This window comes from Colius striatus, chromosome 30 (genome assembly GCF_028858725.1).
Source record: "Colius striatus isolate bColStr4 chromosome 30, bColStr4.1.hap1, whole genome shotgun sequence".
Taxonomy (NCBI): Eukaryota; Metazoa; Chordata; class Aves; order Coliiformes; family Coliidae; genus Colius; species Colius striatus.
In genome coordinates, this window is record NC_084788.1 from 552,820 (window position 1) to 574,419 (window position 21,600).

At 36.5% G+C, this 21,600-nt stretch overlaps 1 protein-coding gene across 1 annotated transcript in view; it reads right to left on the reverse strand.

Moving 5' to 3' along the window:
- Window positions 1–21,600, reverse strand: part of FBN2 (fibrillin 2) — a 151,749-nt gene that overhangs the window by 125,581 nt on the left and 4,568 nt on the right. Inside the window, exons 3-5 of the mRNA XM_062016448.1 lie at window positions 20,510–20,608; window positions 19,853–19,948; window positions 17,468–17,563 (exon numbers count right to left, since the gene is read on the reverse strand). Coding sequence (XP_061872432.1) covers window positions 17,468–17,563; window positions 19,853–19,948; window positions 20,510–20,608 — 291 coding nt within the window. The remainder of the gene's footprint in view (window positions 1–17,467; window positions 17,564–19,852; window positions 19,949–20,509; window positions 20,609–21,600) is intronic.

Sequence of the window (21,600 nt, forward strand, 5' to 3'; positions counted from 1 at the left end):
AAAACACAAAACTTTCAAAGTAAAAGCTGTTTCAAATAGAAATAAAAGGTTTTGCTACCTATCTTTGACAAGATTCATTCAGGTATCAGTCTGGGAAAGACAACTGCACACAAAGCTAAATAAGCACTGAATATCCACCACAAAAATGCCTAATAAAAGTTTCAAAGTTCTTAAATATCGAGTAAGAACAGCGAAATTTCTACTTGATTTTCATTAGAAAATAATCTTCAGCACTATACCTTTGAGCTTCCCTTATGACCATCAAACAAAGACAGTACTTGTAGTAAAATATGTACATTACAGGAAGAAAATCTTGTCCATTAGAAAAAGGTTTCAGTGATCTTTCATCCAAAATACTGGAAGACAAAAAGCTTTACAATGGTCTAGGTTTAATTACACCCAAAGCCACTGCCAAATCAGAGAGCTGAATTTTTAACACAGGATACAGTTCCTGACGTAGCAGAAGAGAGTGATCCAATCAAGATAGAGCCTTATATGAGAATGACAAATATTTGAAACACAAATGCCAACCATCAAAGATTTTAATTCCAGTAACTCCTCACTCTAATCTTTTCTTGAGGTTAGTCAAGGAGTAAAGATAAGGAAAATACTTCATCACAGATTATGATTGTGTATTTCTTTCACATAAAGTTTACTCAGGTGTCAGAATTATTAAAGGGAATACACGATAGACTACACAGTAACACATATGACTAAGAAGAGTCAACTCATCTCACTTTCTCATTTATGAGTGATGTACAAATAATAGGTAGATTCTGAGAAAGTCCATTGTCTGCTCTATTACTTGAAACAGATTGTTTAACTGTAACCAGCACATTGCAGAATTATTACCCGAGCAATTATTGCTGTCAGATAAATAAACGTTCTGATTCCTTTTTGAAAATCAAGCTTTACTTTAGACTCCTCATGAATGAGATTTTCAAAAACATGAAGCTGAGAAAGACAACAGGATGTGTATGGGTAAACCTGAAAAGATCATCTATGAGCCACCAGCGAAAAAGTAAGATTTCCAGTAGTGCAAGAGTGCATGATCTTTGGATCCACAAAGATTTGTATGTGAATACCAAACCCTGTCATTCTTCTTTGGTTGTATTCTGCATCAGTGAAGGGAGGCACAGATCTGTCCCTGGAGGGCTACTCAATGTTCAGTTTCTTTGCAGGATTGAAGCATAATGGCATTCCTTACTCCATGCACTCAAATGGAATCCAGTTCATCATGGGCAAATACCTTCAGAATGACATCCAATAATGATTTATTATATATCACTAAAATTTCCAAAGCTTGCATTCACTGGGACTGATACTGTTGACATACATGCAACTGATCCTGAACTCCTAAGAGAACTCACAGTTCATATAACCTTGGGCTTCTAGAGCAGAAACCTAGCAGCAGATCATCTCTAGACAGCAATGTAGAAGTGGCCTGCTATCTGTATCCATCAAGAGTGGTCCTCTGCACAGCTATGGCAACTTCATTTCAGACAAGATGCTGGAAAACTGGAAATACTATATAAACAGTCAGAAGAATAATTTAAGAATTCATAAACACTTTTACAGTAATACCAATATTTTAAAATAATATTGTACTTAAAAATACTATCCATAACAAATGTATCCATTTTAGAAATCTTTATTCATTCAATTTAACCAAAACAAAGTCCAAAGTCTGAATAGTGGCTGGTCTTCTATCCTAAGAGGAAAATGACAGATTTTACAAAATGAAATAAGGCAGTAATGTTTGGGCTAATAGTCAAGTGCAGCTGTTTACATAAAGGTCTCTTGTCACATAGCATATTTTTACTTCAGAAGCAAACATACCAAAACTAGATGCCACTCTAAAGATGATCTGCAGTGAGAAATGAAGCTGTGTATTTGATTCACAAATTACCATGTGAGAGTCTATGATCTGTTTGATACAGTTGGTCAGACTACATTATTACAATAATCTCATCTGACCTTAAAAACCCTGAGTTGATGAATGAATCATTTTTTCTGTATTGGTTTTCATATCTTATTCTTAAGTGTTTCTTCACTTTCTCCTTTTCTCTTATTGCTGCCAGAATAATTTTGCCAGAAAGAACATACATTACAATATATGTTATAAATCATTTTTTGCTTTGGTGAAAAAAAGTGATTTTCAGAGTATACACGCTGCACAATTTTTTAACCTTAGAAAATGATATTCAGTTTGCATCATGGCTTGAAGAATTTATCAACAATCCAAATTGTTAATATAATTAAATTTAATCAGAAGTGCTTTTTTTTCTTGGCATCAACATTTAAAAACCCCTGGAAATAGCATATTGGAGTTTTAAATTTAACTACACTACAGTATTTTATTTTTTTCATGGAAGTGTGCATTTGATAATTACAAATTGGTCTACTCAACTACCACAGCTCTTGGGATCTTTCTCATTAATTCCTTTTTTAAAAAAATTATAAGCCTATTCAAATTCTACCTGTAATTTTAAAAAGGCTATTCAACAGGAAGTCTACCACAAGGATTAGAGATGTAAGAATTCTATTGTTGGGTATGTCCCAATATCCATGCATTTTGTTGTCCTTCCCGTACCTCTGGCTAAAACCAGATGATTCAGATGAAGGTGTAAAAAGCCTGCTATAAGTAGATATGAGATAATCTGTCTGCCACATTAATTTTCCTCTTGGTGTCTAATATCCACTAGCTCAAAACCCAAAACACAATGTTTAACATCCCACGTGCCATTTGTTGTCATTCAGTACAGACCATTACAGTATTTTGGTACACATACAAGGATCCAATTTCTATTTGAATTTTAGTCTTAGTCTCAACCTCCATAGTTTCACACTGTGTCAACTAACAACTCAGGCCCATTGAAATTCTATCTCTTATTAAGTAACTAAAAAAAATCAGACACATAGAAAAATAGAAGTAAAAAGCCAACCAGTCTTTTTGTCTAGGTGTTAGAATGTCCACTGCAAGCTAACTGGAAGACTCTGAAAACTCGGAAGTTTCTTTTCATGGGAAAGCATAGACTAAAATTTTAACTGAAGGTTCCCAATACCAAAATACTGTTTCTGTGTAGTGGCAGTCTCCTATGTCAAAGCTCCAGTAGGGTAAAAGAATACAGACTGCAATACTAGAGCAGCATATTACCAGAAATCCCATGTTTCATGTCTGTCAGTACTAGGAAGAATAGCAGAAAGGAACTGTGAAGTTCTTTCCATCGTTTTTATTGAAACAAAACTCTCTAGAACCACAACTAAATAAGGAAGCAACTTGTCTTGAAGTAATTATTGATACTTCTCCCATTAAAAATAAAATACTGAAAATATTATGCACATTGATCAGTATAAATGGAGGAGTGCATAAGATGATCTTGGATATGCCTTCCCACTCCCATCAACTAAAGAATAAAACCTAATACTTGATAAATCTGTTTCACTTCCTTACAAAGCAGATTTGCCTTTCATAAGGACATTTTATACAACCTCTCTCCTGTAAGTATGGTTTAGTAAATATTAATGAAGAGATGAGAAAATAAGTGCTTTCAACTTGTACCACCTCACTTGCAAACTCAAGCATAATAAACAGTTTATTATTGTTAATGATACCTCAAAAATCCATTTCATAAATCAGCATTATTACATAAGCAACCTAATATGTGGGGCCTGAATGCTGGAGAGTAGTACCTGCTGTTAGGGTTAGCAGGAATTTTGTTCCCTTACAAAAGAAAAATTAGCATGGCAGGTGAAAATCCAATTGACTGGACTCCACACCAGGGATACTTCAAAGAGGAGAGATTAAGTCTGTATTGGCAAAGATGTTAAGTTAATTTTTCCATGATAGAAGATGCTCCAACAGGAAACATGTTGGAGAAGGAACTTTCTTTATTCACCTCTGGCAGGATGCTGTAGCAAATTTCCCCATAATTTCCACTAATTCGGAAGTCTCCAGAAACCTGAAACTTATTTTTGCTACTTCTTGCAGCACCAGCTCCTTGATTATTAATAATATTTTCAAAGAAACTGTACTCAAATTTTTTCTTTTGCAATGTGAGATCTAAACATTTCAATAATTGAAAGAGTAATTGAGCTCCACCTTCCTGCAATGGGAAATTCCACTATACGTGACTCCTACCATTACATCAGTAGGATCAGAAGAACAAGGCATACCCCATTCTCCCACTGATTCTAGATCAAAGACAGCATTGCCTAGATCTCCGTTTCCAAAAAAATAGGAGATCAGGGCTTTCCTTGAATGACTTTTCATCTGAATGTGAAAGGGTTTGCCATACTGACAGTTGTACTTGAGTTCACATCACAGATCTGAAATGTACACATATGTAAATATGCTTGTTCTTGCTAAACTCCCACATCTGCAGATCGTAAGTCACAGTATGCAAAAAGATATCAAAACATTACAAAGGTACATATGTTTGTTTTGTTTAAATTGGTTTTCCTTCAATACTTTAGCTATCCTAATATGGAAAATTGTTCTTTTTTCAGTAATGCTTAGCTGTCAACACTGAAAGTTCACCATAAGGGAGGTTTCAAAGGTAACAAGAAGTTATTTGAACTGCACTGATTCAGGATTGATATAAATAAAAAGCATTTTTTCCAAAGGTGACATTCAAAAAGTTATGGAAAAAAAGATCATTGGCTCAAAGTGAGAGCTAGTCTCCTGGAAATCGAAAAAGACTTGGCAAAGCTGCTAATTTAACTTGGAAAAAACCAGTCTATGGGCAATACAGCTATTTAAATTAAGAAGCCCATGTAAATGAAAGCTCAAATAATGAAGTATGAGTCTCCTCCTGACATTTTTTTAATAAAGAAAACTTGTGTATCAAGCCTTTAACTGTTTAATACAGTTAAGTGTATGATTAATGCAAACAACGAACACTAAGGTCTTTTAAACAGTTTAAATTTTGAATAGCTCAAAGTTGAGATACAAGCCCAGAAGGTTATTTAGTCATTGGCTGAAGCAATGATTTTTATATAAACTTATTTTGATATGTAATAGTGAAGAAGAGCAGTTTGTTTGAAAAAGGTTTTGAACATTTATGGTAAATATATCATGAAGGATTGAACATTCCTGTACAGTTGATAGGTTTCATTTTCAAGTTGAATTTTTACCAGTGTTCTACTGGTCCCACAATTACAATTACTGACCAGCTCCTGAAACACAATACCTTCCATCACACAAACTCCTGTGATTAATTAAGCAACTTAATACATACACGTCAATTACAAAGAGAGGGGAGGGCAGCCCTAAATGGAATACATAAAAAAAAAGAGTGTTTAATGCAGTAGTCTTTGTAGCTTTGTAGCTTTTAGCAAAAGTCCAGTTTTCATCAGTACTGCTGTCATGTCCATTCTAAGCACATTCTCATTTTCCCCTTGCTGGAACAGTGAAAGCTGTTCTTTTCCAAAAACAACATTCTGCAGTTTGCACATCCGTCTTAATACAACTGATATCATGCCAGTTTTAAGCAGACAAAGTTTTAATATAGTATTATCTGCAGATCTTTTTTTTTTTTTAATTTAACATAATTCACTCTTACACTTCTAAGTACATGCAAAGGAATGGCGAGGTACCAGATGATAAACAATACTGCTGAAATACACTGCAACTTTCAGTAATAAATCTGAACTTTGAAGAAAATGCTTCTAATATTTTAAAACATGAAACATTTTGAAAAATATACATACACAAAAAGAAGAGAAACACAGAAACATGGAAATACTTCGCTTACATCATTTATGGAATTCAGTTGTTTTTATAAGTAAAGTATTTCCATATATTTACAAACTTCTTGGAAGAATCTGTTGCCATAGGCAACAGATTTTTAGCTTTTTGAGCGGTTTTGAGCAGCACCATACGCTGACTGCTATAAAATTTGAAGTGTAAAATAAAAGCTAGGAAATAAATATACCTGAATCCTGGTTCCAGTAAAGTTTGATTTGTTTAGAGCTTCTGGTATAAGTATGTATATGTATATATACTTATACTTCCACAAGCCCTGCTACTATACAAGGTTTGCAGCTAAGTTTGGATAATGGATTCTAATGAAATGCATCTTTGAACAAATACTTAACACACATCCAGTCATACAATGAAACATTAATCATCAGTTCTTTCAAGAATTACCCCTGTGCAAAGTATATATGGAGATAAGAAACCACAAGGATAACTTTTCGCAAGATTCAGCAGTTCACACTCATGAGTCTAATATTAGGGTCTCACATCTTTGGTTTGCTGATATGCCTACAAAATTCAAGGCAGTAAACAAACTGTTATTGTGCTGTCTATTGCTCTCTCCTCTTATGTTCCTCCTTTGAGTTAGAGGAACTCTCAGCATATTGGCATTCTGGTTCACAAGTAGGCTCCTTCATTACTACAGCATAACAAATAATACCTGTCCCCAAAGGCCAAACCTCAAAACTTTAGTGGAGGAGAACATTTTTCTCTCCACCATATAGTTAAGAGTAAGATCTAAGTCCATCAAAAACCAGAGGCCATAGTGAAGCCAAGTCCGCTTAAATCCTCACTGTGATAGCATGCCAACTGTGGGAATCGCACATAAAGGGTTGAAAGTGCCAGTGCCTGCTTATCTCTTGTGCAGACCTGTGAGAAAGAGGCCTGAGATCAGCGTGAGAAGCAGCCAAAGGAGGAAGCCTTCTGGAGGCAAGACAGGCCTGTTTTGTGTATAAATCACACAATTTAGCTGACAAACAGCTTCAAAACAGTTTCAGCAAGACCATGGTGCCAGGAGTGAGACCCTTGCCTAATTAACCATAATATTAATACTAAAGTTAACACCTCTTTGACATATCTAAGTATGATAATTAGCAAAAAGAAGTACATGCTAAACATATATGACTATGTTCCTCAACTCTCCACCCAAATCATATTAAGCATCACCTCAGGGAGGGGGCAGAGAAGTTTAGGGTATAAAAGTCCCCAGGGAGAGGAGCAGAGAGCTCTTTAGCTTTTTGAGCATTTTCGCTCTGTTTCTTCTTACTTGACTCAGAGAGACAAGAATGCAACAGAGAGAAAAAGACTGAAGATCCAGAAGAGACAGTTGAGAGGCTGTACTCCTCTTCCTCCACTAAGACAAGGATGCCTTCTTGGTAATCATAGTGCTTTTTTATCATATATCAGCACTCCTGCATTTATCAATGCAATCTATTTGCATTGTGTATTTATTAATGGCAATCTCAAATCTGTCACCTGTCACCTTAATAAATTATCAATTTTTCAAATGTACAAAATTGTGATTCATAATCAAAATTCTAACTCTTGACTTTGAAAAACTGCTTTCAGTGAAAGTCCCCGGAAGGGACTCTGACAGGCAAACATCAAGCTTTCATCCTTCGCACAACACCAACAAAACTTTGTAGGTAGAACAGGGAAGTGCAAGAAAATTTCATGTCACAGCCTGACAGATGACTTTCAATGACATTGAAACTCTGTACCCTGCACAAAACCTTGTATTCACATTTTATTGACAGACACGACTTGCCCATAAGATGAAAATGAAAAGATATTTCTCATGAAAACTTGGATTCTTGAAAGCTGGACCAAGGCACACTATATTCTTTAATTCCTTCATATCTCAACAAGGCTTGACCACAATAGTGCTCTGCCCAACATCCTGCCATATAAGTAGTCAATAGTTTATTTTTCAAAAAATAAATCTCCTGCCACAATGGCAAAACACACAAAGACACTAAAGAAATAGCAGCCACAGTATCAAAAGATTGCCACAAGATCACCCAAACCACATACTGAGGTAAGAGTCCTTATTGGGGCACACAGAGCAACCAAAGATACAAAAAGAGCTTTTTTACTTCCTCTTCTAGGAAGTATTTCCTTTATAAGGATTATAATTACCTCTCCATTTTTTTTCCACTTTAAGAACAGTAAGAACTGATGTTATTGATAGCTCCCTTGTTTTTCTGGAAATTTATCTAAAATTTTTGTTGCACAGCTTTTAACACCTCCACAAGTTTAGCAACACATCCAGGTTTCCAGTACCCTACTACAGCCTTTTCAAATGTGCTGATAACGTTATTGCGTGTATAGCTACACTGCTGTGAACCCACTAGGTGTTGAAACTTAGTCTACAAACCGTACTTCAGTAGTGTCTTCCTTTTGTCAGTCCCTATCTAATGCAAATTTTACTCTTTACCCATGTTGCTTTTATTCTATTCAGCTTCATTTCTAACTGTCTTCCACAGTTTTCATTAGTCTATTGCTTCATAAGGTATATTTCAACTCCTACTTTGTTATTTCCATTCACTTTTCTTTTGCTCTTCCTTTGGGCTTTTCACACTTTGAACATCTTGCATATCATTGACTATTAGTTAGCTAATTTAAGGTAGCAATTAAATAGTGAAATAACTTCTCCGTGAACAGTCATTTTAAAAAAAGCTTAGCTACAGGCTTATACAAGCCAGAAACATAATTAACACAATCTAAATAATTACAATTAAATCATTTTCTTGTTATAAAATGAGTTATTACTAATAAATTAAGCTATTTTTGACCTCTGCTAACACTTCACTTTTCACTTTATGGAAAGACAGTCATCTGTCATCCACGTCTGTCTATCATTTATAAAATTTGAAGTCCTTAGGTAAAAAATTTGAGCAAGTAACACACACTTTTCCTTGCATTTGGAACAACCAGAAAATCCAGACCACTAGAACCTTCACTGGTACTTTGTGAGGAATTCTAGAGCAAATTAGTCTAAGCATACTTCTAAAGGAGGAAAAACCCATTACTTCCCAAAGGACTCAAAGCAAATCTCTTTCTTGTCCAACATTCATTCTCACTATATAAATAGATAAAATATAAGATATATAATAGTATATATAATTATATTTTTATATATAATACACAAAGTTAATTGCTTTGTGGAACATTTTTTAGTCTGGCCATGTTCTTGCTTCTTTCCAAACACCAAACAAGATGCATTTAATTCTTCTCTGACTTTTTAAAAAATTCTGATGGATGAGCAACAAAAATTCTTTCAGTTCACCCAAATGAGACTTGAAAATATTCAGAAAACAGACTGGAAAACAGAGAAAATCTTGTTCTTGCATTTTCATGCCATACTCTAAGGACAGTTAAGAGCTTTCCTTTTGAAGACATCTTTTCAAAATTTGCCATTACTAACAAAAAATATGTAGAAGAACTGCAGGAAGTGGAACATTCCCAAGAAGATTATTTCTTTCTATACAAAGAATTAATGACTGTAGTTTAAAAATCAGAAGATTAACATAATCCAATGAAGCAGATTAAGTCAGCGCGTAAGAGGAAGACAGAGATCCAAGAGAACCAGGGCACATTATTATCAAGTTCACAGAAATTCACGTGTCTTCACACCAAAAAAAAAACCTGAAAAAAAAAACCTGAAAAAAAGTTGCGGACTTCCTGTAGTTTCCATTTCTAAGCCTGTCACCACAACAATCTGAATTTAAATAACATCTAGAGCCATGACACCTCCTTTCTTAATGAGTTAGGTTTTAATCAACACCGGAATACTGTTAAGTATTCCTTGTGGAAGAATCAGTGTGGCTTTTGTAAAAGAAAAATCAAACCCCATACCTTGTGTGGCTCCTTAACAAACACAGCTACTAGGTAGAAGCAGAGACAGTCTAGCAGGACACTTAAAGGTCCTTGACCACAGGCTCTTCCATAAAACAAGACATGAAATACAAGGGAAGCTCTTTACATGAGTAAGGAATGGAAAATGGGGAAATGTAACTAGTTTTCAAACTGGAAGGAATCCTGGGGCTCATGATGTTTTCACATGTTCCTAAGTGATCTCAGGAGTGAGGGGACAGAGTTGGTCACAAGCACGGCATAAAAATAAATGAGTGAGTGTTAAAAATAACTGCAATGACACTTATTCCAAAAAATCCTAAGCCAGAAAATTATCTTACCCCAGGAAAAACCTCAGGGAAATGCCACTTTTCCTGTTAAACTGGCTACTGGCAGCAACAGGACCTGAGGCTTGACTGACCCCATTTTGTATGAGAGCTCTCTCATATACTTTCTTTTTCTCTACTGGCATTTTCAAGACCTTCTTTCATTTATCTAACGTTCCTGAATAATAAAAACCTCTATACAACTTGAAAAGCATTTCACATTATACTTCAGTAGGATTTTTTATGGGTAGTTTCTTCCCAAGTTTTTTCCAGATTTTTTTTCCAAGTTTTTTTTCCAAGAACTTGTATGTAATACAGAAATACAACACTGTTTCAGACATTTGTAACTATTTGCAACTTCCTGAATTCCTCTGGAATCTCTCAAGTCTCCTCTAACACAGTATTTGTAAATTTATCTGTAAATCTGTTTGATTTCTCCTAATGCATTCCACAATCACAAAAGCAAGTAATTTAATTTTCTCTCCATTCCAAGGGTACTGCAGAACTGGGTTTTAAAATACACTTTTATAAATATGCTTTTATTCAATTTTAAATTTTGTCAAAAACTGCCTACCTAAGCCATACAAAATGTTAGCACTTGCTGAATTTAAGAGAAGTTTCCCTGTTCACTTGAGTATATCAGAGAACTTTGCACTTTCATTGTTAAAGATGATTCCTGTTGACAAGTATCTCAATTTTACTGATCTCTGACACAGATATTCTGCAAATATCTCTAGATTTTTTTTTCTGGATATATTAGTTTAATAAATTAATAACTTTCTTCATTTTTCTAAAGAAATTATTTTTTCTTCCTAAACTCTAAAAAAGCCATTATGGCTTTGCTCAGCTCCTATAGCCTCACTCCTCAAATAATTTTAAAAAAATACTTTATGTATCTGACAAAGGGTAAAATTTTCACTGAGAAAGGAAAGAGATTAGACAGAATTTCCCAAAGATATCATCTTCCCTCGCCTCCACAAGACGTGAAAACTGAAGATTTTAGGAAGGTTCACCTTTTGTAGGGCCTTAAACCACTGCTAACTTATTCTTAGATTTTAGTTAAATTAGACTTCACCTTCCTGATGTAACTCTTGTGTTTATCCCAGCAGTGATTAACACCCACTGTGAACTGAAACATATAGTTACAGTATGCTACAGAGAACTAGTATTTTGTTCCTTCATTCAACAGGCCCAGAACAACTCCTTTAGGAACTTGCAGAAAATCTCAAGATCATATGCTCCACTTTCCAAACACTAAAAGCAGACTTAAAATTAATTACATGATTATTTACCAAGTATTCCACCTACTATGCACTGAAAAAAAGGCACCATGACACATGAACCTGTGGCAAGAAGAATAATGCTGGTTGATAGCCGAAAGCAGCATTCAGTAATTTTTAAAAACTACTAAACTTATTGCCTTCCGTTCTTCCCAGCTTCTCCTAAAATGCCCTGTATTTTCATTTATACTCACTCCTAGAGCATGCAAAATTCAACAGTCTTATATCACCTAATTAGAACTGGCAGGATGAACCCCTAGTTAAAACCTTGGACTGAAACTCAGGATATCTGGTTGAGTGCTGTGTCTGCTGAGGCTTCTCTGCTCAGCCTTCCACAAGGAATAACCTCATGTGCCTCAGCCTGTCTTGGGGGCTGGGAAGAGAGTTCTCCATTCTGAAGGATGAAGAACCCGTTACACATACACACACATCTGATCCCACAAAAAGAATCTCTATTTCAGTTCAGGCTAAAAGCAGTCACTGCAAAGCAAAATCCAGCAAAATTTAACAGTTCCATTCCCACAACTCTAACACAAAGAGAAGAGCTCACTGATCGGAACACCACTTTTGCTGTTAAGCCCCTGAACAAAGCTTACAGTCCCTGAGGGACAGTTAAAATGAATCCAGCAACCTGAGAAAAAAATCCAGGTCCTTTCATAATCATTAAGAGTTATGTAAAGTTAATAGATCTTCTGAATACTTGTCAGAGGAAATAGTAGTTTCTTAAAGAGGTTTGCTTCCTCCTTGCTTCCTATACACTCAATCACTTTCACTTGGGCACACATAAGCATCTTCAGCAGCACTGCAGACTAAAGATGAAGTGTATGTTTTCTTTAAAATGAAAATATACCTAAGAAGTATTGAATCCTAGATATAATTGTGTCAATTTGCTATATAAGCTTAATGTCATTCTTAGGCATTATCCTAAACGATCTTTATCACTTTCAAGTGACAATCACTTCCTTCAGTACAGCTCCATTTCAGCTGTATTCTTTGTTTTTTCCTCTTCCGCTTCAATTACTATATACTTCCAATTAGAATGCTTTTTGCTTTCTCCTGCCCCTTACTCTGTGCTCTTGATTAGCTTCCTCATGCTCTTCCCACCTTGAAGAAGACCACCTTTTTTCCTCTTTTTTCTTCCATTGTGTTTAGATAAACAAAATAAACCTCTATTTCAGTTGCAGCCTCTGCCTCAAATCTCTCTCATTGTCCTTCACAACATGCTGTTCTCCAGCCCCACGGACACTTCACTCACCCTGTTTCTTTTCCTCCTAGGACAAAATAAGCTCAGAGTACTGCAGAGCAGAATTTGTCAAGACAGCACATATGCAGGTCATCTTGGCTTTAAGCATCTTAAGTCCTGATAGATGTGGTGGAAGAGACCTTTAAGATCACTGAGCCCAGCCTTTGTCCCAGCCCTAGTGGCAGTTGTGTTGATTTAGCAGTTTTGCAGCTCAAAGCCATTAACTTCCTTTTCCAAAAATAAAACAGGCTTTTCTTCAGAGTTCCCCTGGCTCATGTCTGCTTTGACCACCATCTGGTTTTCATGGAGCAATTTCCACATATTCATCCATTTGTTGTTGGTTTAAAGACTGAACTACCTCCACCTTCAGCAAAGTGCTGCACCTAGGCAGGATCTTCCTGATTATCCCAGTGCAACCCTGCAGAGAGGCAGATACCCCCATCACTGATTTACTGCATTTGTCAAAAAGGCAGGGAATCTCAAGTCTTTTGACAGGAATTCCAAAATTCGGATGGCCAGAGAAAGTGCCCAGATACTTGTACTCAGAATACCAAATGCAACAAACACATTAGGCTAAGACACATTGGCAGTGATTTTACAACCCAACAGCTCTCCCCTTTCAGAAATTCACACTATTTTCAACTATTATGTCATTTTGCTCCTTTCCCACCTGCTAAAGCTTGATTGTTTATCTGAAATCAGCTCTCTTCTTCAAAAGAATATGCTTCCTAATCCATGCATTTCTACTCAATCCAAACACTTCTGCTTCCCATGATATGCCATGTAAGCACAAACCAAGTAATTACTGCTTGCTGGCTCTTTCTACATGGGATGAAGGCAAACTTAGACCAGTGTCGGGACTCTCCTTTCAAACTGCTTCTTGGTCCCTTTACTCAGGATGAAGAAAAAAGAAATAATCACTCCCTTTCCATAGCTTCATACCTCTGCAGATCATCAATTTAAAAATCAGAGGCCACATGAGGTAATGCAATTACCATTTGCTCAGTCTTGAAAAACCACTGATAGTGCTTTAAAAAATTGTTCTTAAAAAACTGAGGATGAGGCTTCTTATAAATCTGTTTCCTTTATTTTTTTCCCCCAAGGGTTTTTCACTGTGAAAAACTGCAAAATTTCAGTATCTGTTCTTTTCTTAAAAAAACCCCTAAACACAATACGACAAAATCAAGTAGTTGAATCTTGTGTGTTTACAAGACCCAGACAAGAAGCTGACCAAAGGAACAGACTTCTATAGGAAATATAAAACGTCACTGTATGTATCAGAAAGAATAAAGCATGAGCTCCCAAACAGGTTCTGCTTTCTTGTTAACCCAGCAGCAAGCCTCAAGTTAAGTACTGCAATCACGTCAGTCATTAGTTACTGTTCAGCCTGCTGTCTCTAGCCCGGAAATTAGCCTGCTCTGAGCCCAGATAGCTGAACAAGCAGTCACGTTTCATCATGTAACTGAGGCTGGGAGGTCAATCTGAAGGAAAGCTACATATGTTCTATATTAGGAAGAAAATACCTTATTTAAAAGAACTTAATTAAAAGAACAATAAAAAGTATGCATTTAAAACAAGATGATGTAAAAAACATCACCAAACAAAATCTCTTCTATCTCCAGAGTGATTTGCAAGAGAAGTCCACACCATCTTAAACTAGATCATTTTAGTTAAAGAGCTACAAACTGTTGCTAAAATCAAGTTTAAACTACAGTGACATTTCTTATTGTCAAGTATTACAGACAACTGTTGCAACCAATAGATGAAGAAATCATTACTTTTTCATTTCACTGGAAAGCATAAACTCTTATTGGGATAAAAGTGTAAATTACAAATTACTATTGAACAGAAGAGGCATTTCAGGGACCATTACAGATTTTTCATGTACTCCAGCTCGTGCAAAGTATAAAGACATTAATGTTTACACTTACTATATTGGAGCCTTTTTATAGTCATTACCAACATGTACTACAGAAGTCATCTTTCTTTAACTGAATACTAGTACAATAAATTATCAACTTCTTTTTTTGAATAAGAAAGTCTATGCAACACCAAGAGAAGAGGCTAGGTGAAATTTTACTTAGCCCTGTAGGTGTCTTGAATTCTGCACCTTATGGTTTCACAATTGATTGTGAGGCAGGAAACTTCAATGCTTTCATCGCCACAAAAGTGAAGTAACAATATACATACGTTCTAGAAACTTTTAAACAAGTAAATCTATTCAAAGTATAAGCATCATTATTCAAAACGCTGAGTGATCATCACAGCTGGAGTCTCTCATATGTGTTAACACAATTTCACACCCCTCAATCTAGTAAAAAAATAAAAGCAGATCTCAACCAGAACAATTGCTTCTATCTGGGACAAAAAACAAGCTTATCAAGCTGTCTGGCATAAAATAAAAAAAAATCTTAATGCAATCAACCATTAAAAAATAGGCATCAATTAGCATTACAATTCTACTGTGTTCTAGTTCAGCTGTAACTATCACCCATCTTGGAAATGTAGGTTAGACTGCTGAATTTAGGCAAATGTAAACTCTATTCGAACTAAGGTTCAAACTATACAGCAACCTGACATTGTCCATTCCCTTGAGAATCCATCCTAAACTAGAAGACTGGGTAGTCTCCTATTTTAGCTGGAAGGCAGGTGGACTTTCTACAAGACATTTCTGAAAATGGCTGTAAATAGTAACAGAGATTTGAACAGAATAATGTTTCCTATATCCCATTAACCAAAACATAAAAGATCTGAGTCCTTGAGCTTGGTTCCTAAGAAGCAAATACAGAGAATGGGCTGGATTTAACAGCAAAAACCTAAAGCAACAGTGATGAATAGAAATCTCTAAACCTGGTTTTAGTAATGAAAGCAACAAGCAATTACTGACAAAGAAACAAATTCATACTTTACAGTTCTCTATTGCTCATGACATCTAGTGGGTATACAAAACAGCCTTTAACAGCAAATACAAGTTCCTGCTTTTTCAGTGTTTGGTTAAGTTATCTCCATGGCAATTATTTCCATTTCACAGTCAAACGTAAAACAATGGCACAAAACATTTTCACAATTTATGTACAACCCCGAGCAGTTCAGAACAGAGAATTCCACAGGATACCCTTCAGAAGCCATTTCCAGTTACATGAATGACAAGAAGGTGTTTGGGAGCTGCCACCATGAGTTCACCAAGGACAAATGTCATCACTGCTTCCAACCCTGAGGTCATCAATGCTGAAGACAAGGAGAGGGCAGTGGATGCAGATGGACTTGAGCAAGGCTTGCAAGACAGGCTCCCACAGAGAGACTGTAATTAGTGAGATACAGGCTGAATAAACAATAGATAAGGAGTGGAGAACTGGCTGCACTGAGAGTTGTGATTAGAAAAATCTAGAGGCCACAAAATTAATTTAGCCTCTCAGGTTTGTGTCTTGGCACAAGTAACAGTTTCACATCTTCACTAACCACCTGGTACAAGATGGTACAAGTGTGCCTTCTCAGCAGGACTGCAGATGGTACCAAATTTGCAGCACCAGAGTGACCTTGCCAGCTTAGAAAGAATGGGATGACAGTTATAAAGTTCTGCAAAAGCAAAGCAAGTCTCACATCTGTGATGGAATAACCTGATATAACAACATAGACTGAAAAGCAACTGTCTGAAAAATACTCTGAGGAAAGTAGAAGCTGCAGAACTTGCAGTGTGTGGAATGGCTGAGAGACCTGAGTTCATCCAGCCTTAAGAAGGTTTCCAGGGGACTTTATTGCCTGTTCAGAGAATACTGAGAAACTGAAGACAGAATTTTCTTAGAGGGCAACAGTGATCAGATGAGAGGCAACAAATACGACTTGAAACATGCAAAATTGTGACTTTGTAATAGGGAACATTCTTTTTTTTTTTTTTTTAGAATGAAGGTGGTCAAATATTGGAACAAGTTGTCCAGAGATGTTGTAGAATACCCATCCTGGAAGGTGATCCAAATCTGACTGGACATGGACCTGATGAGGCTGATTTTATTATACTTGCTTTGAGCAGGTATTGGACTAGATGGCCTGTAGAGGCTCTTCCTGAATTCTATTCTTTTATCAATCAATGAAGTCTACTTCTGCCCCAAGTGGGCGCCTCGTCAATTGCCAGTGTGAATTAAGAATGTAACTTTCTAGTTGCTATTCATGCAAATGAGATCACCTCCCTTTTTAGTATTGAGGATTTTTTGAATATTTTAAAGGAGTTCAACAGCAATGCATAGAAGCTGCAGCATTTCACACTGTGGTTGCTCAGTGCCCTTTTTAATGAGGACATGTATTTGCAAACAGACTAACTTGGAGAAAGACAAAGGATAATATTCCTGCTAAAACACCACCACTGATGACTCTTGAAACCTTCAAGTTGAAAGATATTATTGTTTTGATAAGCAATATTCACCATATCCACTCATTAAAAATTTGTTCTAAAGAGACAGTAATTTGAGTTACACTTGTCAGAATGACGTACACAGAGTATGTTTCACAAATATATTAGTGATGAGCAGTTCCACATTACTGTATTTCTTCTGTTTTGGCTTCAAAATACAAAGTTCAACTAAACAGTCTAGATTTCCTATAATGGAAGCAGGCTTCTTATAAGTCTCTGCTAATGGACTTTCTTTGTGTGATAAACATATAGTCTAATCTTAAAAAAGTTTCACTTACACAATTCTAACACCATCAGCAATTTTCTGTAGTCTTATTTCACATAGTTGAGAGCAAAAGATAGCACATCTTTTAACTATCCTACCAACAAAATAAAAAATCTAAATTAGCTCACATTCCTACCAAGTGTTAACAACTTTGTACTTGCCAATCTGAACTATGCTGGCCAGACTGAACAAAGAAGACACTTTCAATAATTACGAGTAATAAATGGTTTACCAGCAGCTCTCGCTCAGCCAGAAAACCCACAGCATAAAATATGTAGGTTCTGTACTGTTGCATTCAACTGTTTAGCATTTCTTTCCTTATTTATTTCTTTTACCTCTTTCACACTGAGGGCCAGTAAATCCGTAGACACATGCACAGCGATTAGGTCCAATGCACCGCCCTCCATTCCGGCAGCCACTTTCACAGACAGCTTTAAGTTAACAACAACAAAAAAGTTTTTAATGTTACAGTGATGGTATTTCAAAGATTACTATATGTGATGTTAAAAAATATTTTTCTTCTTCTCAACTGCTCTCTTTCTGGACACAAATTGACCAAACGTGACTGCTGAAGTCAAATTCCATTAGTCCAAATTCCATTAGTACCTGCTTAGCTCTCATTGCAAGCAGCTGCTTAATTCATACTATTTAGCACAGATTCTTAGCAGATGTTTGACTTAAGTGTACTTTTAAGCACTTGTGCAGCTCTAGTCACTAATCATAAGAACTTAAGATCAAAAGTTAGCAGATATAAACCTCAAAATAGTAGAGTTTTTAAGCACATTAAGTTGTGTTATTCAGTCACAACAGCAACAAACCTGTCAAGGGAGGCTTGGGGAGACAGAGACAGATAACTCAGCTCTCAGAGTCACTGGCAGACCAAGTGATGTTTAGAGCAAGAGAAAAGATTTACCAGTTTATCTTTTCTTTAAGTACCTTCAAAAACCGTGTTTCCTAAAAAATCCCAACAAGAAATGAAAGGATTTGGGCAAGTATAAACACAGACTATACATAGATGGAGAAGGTGCTTTACAGCTGTGGAACTTGGGTGCACTCACTCATATCAATGGTTTGAATCAAGAACAAAGCCTCCTGCCACAATACTGAAATCTCAATTTGAAAGGAAGACACTTCTTCAGAGAGGTTCCAAACCACCATTAAAAGAGCGCTTTAACTAACTAATTCTATTTTCAGGCTCACTGCATCCATGGCCTTGTTTTGGATTAGCACACAGTCTAAAACAAAGTATTTCACCTTACAGGACAGCTCCACCATTTTTAAGTGGCTCTGAACAACAGCAAAGCTATTTTGGTGTAGAAGTCTCTAAGCTGCCTTACGACAAAAGTCTGCCTAGTGTGAAGGTGGCATTTCTGACATATTTCAGTATTCACTGAAAAACAACCTCAGCAGCCTAGAGAAGGTAAAGATTTCAAACTGGAAAAAAATGTACACATACCTCCTATATCACCATGGGGAATACTGTCATATGGAATAAAATGCATCAAGAACTACAAAATCAAACTCTTTTTTACTGAGAATGTGTAACTTCTGCATAAAATGAAGACACTTTTCTGCATGTGTTAGCATTACTGAATTAATAGTCCATGACACTTCAGTGAGACAACTAACTTTAGCAGATTTAAAACACAACTACATTTTAGTAAAAAGGGAGGAAGATGTATTTACATTTTTCACACATTTATTCCATACTGTGTCTAGAAGACAATATACAATCTTGCTTGAAATGTTAACTATCCTATACCCTGAGATCAGCTTCCACAGTTTGTTCTGATTTTCTGCATTGCTTTAGAGTCACTGCTTGAAAACCCAGTCCTCTTTTCTTTTATCCACTGGAAATATGACCTGCCTGAAAGTATTCAGATGTTGACCCGATAATTCAAAAGTAGCAGGAAGAGGTTAACAACTCTTGAAAGTAAATCTGACTTTGACTCGGGTCATATTGAGGATTACAACTACTACCTAAAACTTTAGAGAATTTTATCCGAGGAGAAACAAAGTAAGAACAAGACTGCTCTCCAGCATTTGCAAAAATTGAACAAGAGAAAAGGATGTTCTTCCAGACTATTCAGTCTCACTGCTCTTTGCATAGCTGTCTTTGTCTGTCTCTCCCTCAGACTAACTTCAGTAATTAATTTCTTGGCTAATCAGTAGCCAGCTGACCTCAGAATACACTTGGAGTCCTTCATCCCTGCAGTCTTTTGTGAATTTTACTGTTTCCTACACTTGCACAGCCTGAAAACACTGTACTGTGTCAGGTAGAGCTGTGCAAGTAATTGACTTTCTAGCTTATCTGCCATATCAAAAAGGTATCCAAAAGTTTGAACTTAATTTTTCCTTAGTCAAGCACAGAACAGAAACACATGCTTTAACCTAGGAGTTAGGCTGTTCTTCTGAGACAATGAAAAATCAGTGAACATCTGCTAAGAAAAGGAGAGTGGGCTGTACACTGCCATTGCTCTCAAAGGATTTTCCAAAACTCTTTGGTGAATTTGATCCCTAACTTGAATTTTAAAGAATGCAAATACCATTCATGCAGGAACTGACTTCCAGGTAAACACTATACCCCAAAATAGCAGTACATTTCTCAGACATTGCATTATATTTCAACATATTGACCATTCTATCCTCCTACTCTCCCCAAAGAAAGCAGGCTAATTTGCAGGACTTCTGGGGATTTAAGTTCAGATGTTGCTACTTACGCTGCCCACAGTATGCTCCAACGTAGCCCTTCTGGCACTGGCACCGGTCGTTCGTACAGGTGCCACCATTCAGGCACCTGATGCTGCACTGTTGGACTACAGCAGAGCCGGGCAGAGAGACACCAGTGTTACACAAAAATGCCACAGCAAAAAGCAAATGTGAATGAAAACAGAGACAGCAGACAGAAGGCATGTGCTTCACACACTTTCTGCTATGCCGTTAAGTGTACGCTCAGGTATTCTTGTAAGCAAAGTCCATCCAAACTGTTGCTGCTAGTCACCCATGAGTTTAAACGCAGCTGTAAAGAGTTTTTTCAGAGTTTTCCATTACTAAGTTTAGTGACTCAGAACTCTTTTTATCTTGGAGGCTGTACAATCTAATTTCTTACAAACATACTCAATAAGTTTACACCACACATTTATATTTAAACTTGCTTATCTCTTTAGACACCTACTTTTTTCACTTTGTCACAAAGATTCAACATGCACCAATGGAATATCAAACTTTATAAAAACCTAGATACACCAATCTGTAAGTTATATGCATGTACACAGGAATGAAAAGTTATTTTTGAAGAATTTACACAGTATTTATTTTTTAGTTGACAAAGAGATATACTTAGAACAAAAAAGAAAATAAATGCTGTAAGTTCTTACTAGACTTTGATGCGCAGCTAGGTGATATCTGTCCACTTGCACAGGTGCACATGTTAGGTCGGGAACAAAATCCATCACCACAGCTATTTCTACAAATTGCTGAGGAAGAACACAAGTTAAAAGACAGTGATTAGCAGTAATTTTAGTCTTCAACTAATGGTTTATTAAAAAGAAAAAAACCCTAACAAACAGGACACAGCTCACCAAGACTTCAATGCCCAGTTCATCAGGATCATTAACATACAGGCACAAGTAACTAAGTTAAATACAGTAAACTGAATTTTGGTATAATTGGTATCTCTCACAAATTTAAACAGAATCAAATATGTTATATTCCAATGTTGGTCTAACCACTGAAACCAGACAATCAACTTCCCTAATTAGAAACACCAGTCTAACACACAAGTAATGCAAAATTAGGAAAACTACATATTTTAGACCACAAGACCTGTAGAAAACTTTCCCAAGAATCCATGATTGCATAACTGCGTCTGGAATATTGTGTCCAGTTCTGGGCCCTCAGTTCAAGGACAGGGAGCTGCTGGATTGAGTTCAGTGCAGGGCTACCAAGATGACGAAGGGAGCTGGGGCTCTTTAGCCTGGAGGAGATTGAGGGGTGATGATCTCATTGATGTTTACAAATATGTAAAGGGCAGGTGTCAAGAGGATGGAGCCAGACTCCTCTCAATGATGTCCAATGATAGGACAAGAGGCAATGGGTATAAGGTAGAAAATAAGAGGTTCCAAAGAAATACAAGGAAGAATTTCTTGACTATGAGGGTGACGGAGCACTGGAACTGCTCAGGTGGGTTGTTACGTTTCCTTCTCTGGAGACATTCAAAACCTACCTGGATTAGTTCCTGTCCTACTCTAGGTGGTCCTGCTCTGGCAGGGGAGTTGGACTAGTTAATCTTTGGAGGTCCCTTCCAGCCCTTGAGATTCTGTGAGTATAGGTCACAAATGCCAGTTTATGGTATGGCTTCTCTCTTATAATCGCTACTTTTTTTCTAAGATCATCCATACTCTACACAAGGGTGTTGTGTGGTAAGTCAGTGTCCAAAGCCCAGGCTTTATCTAAATATATTTTCCTG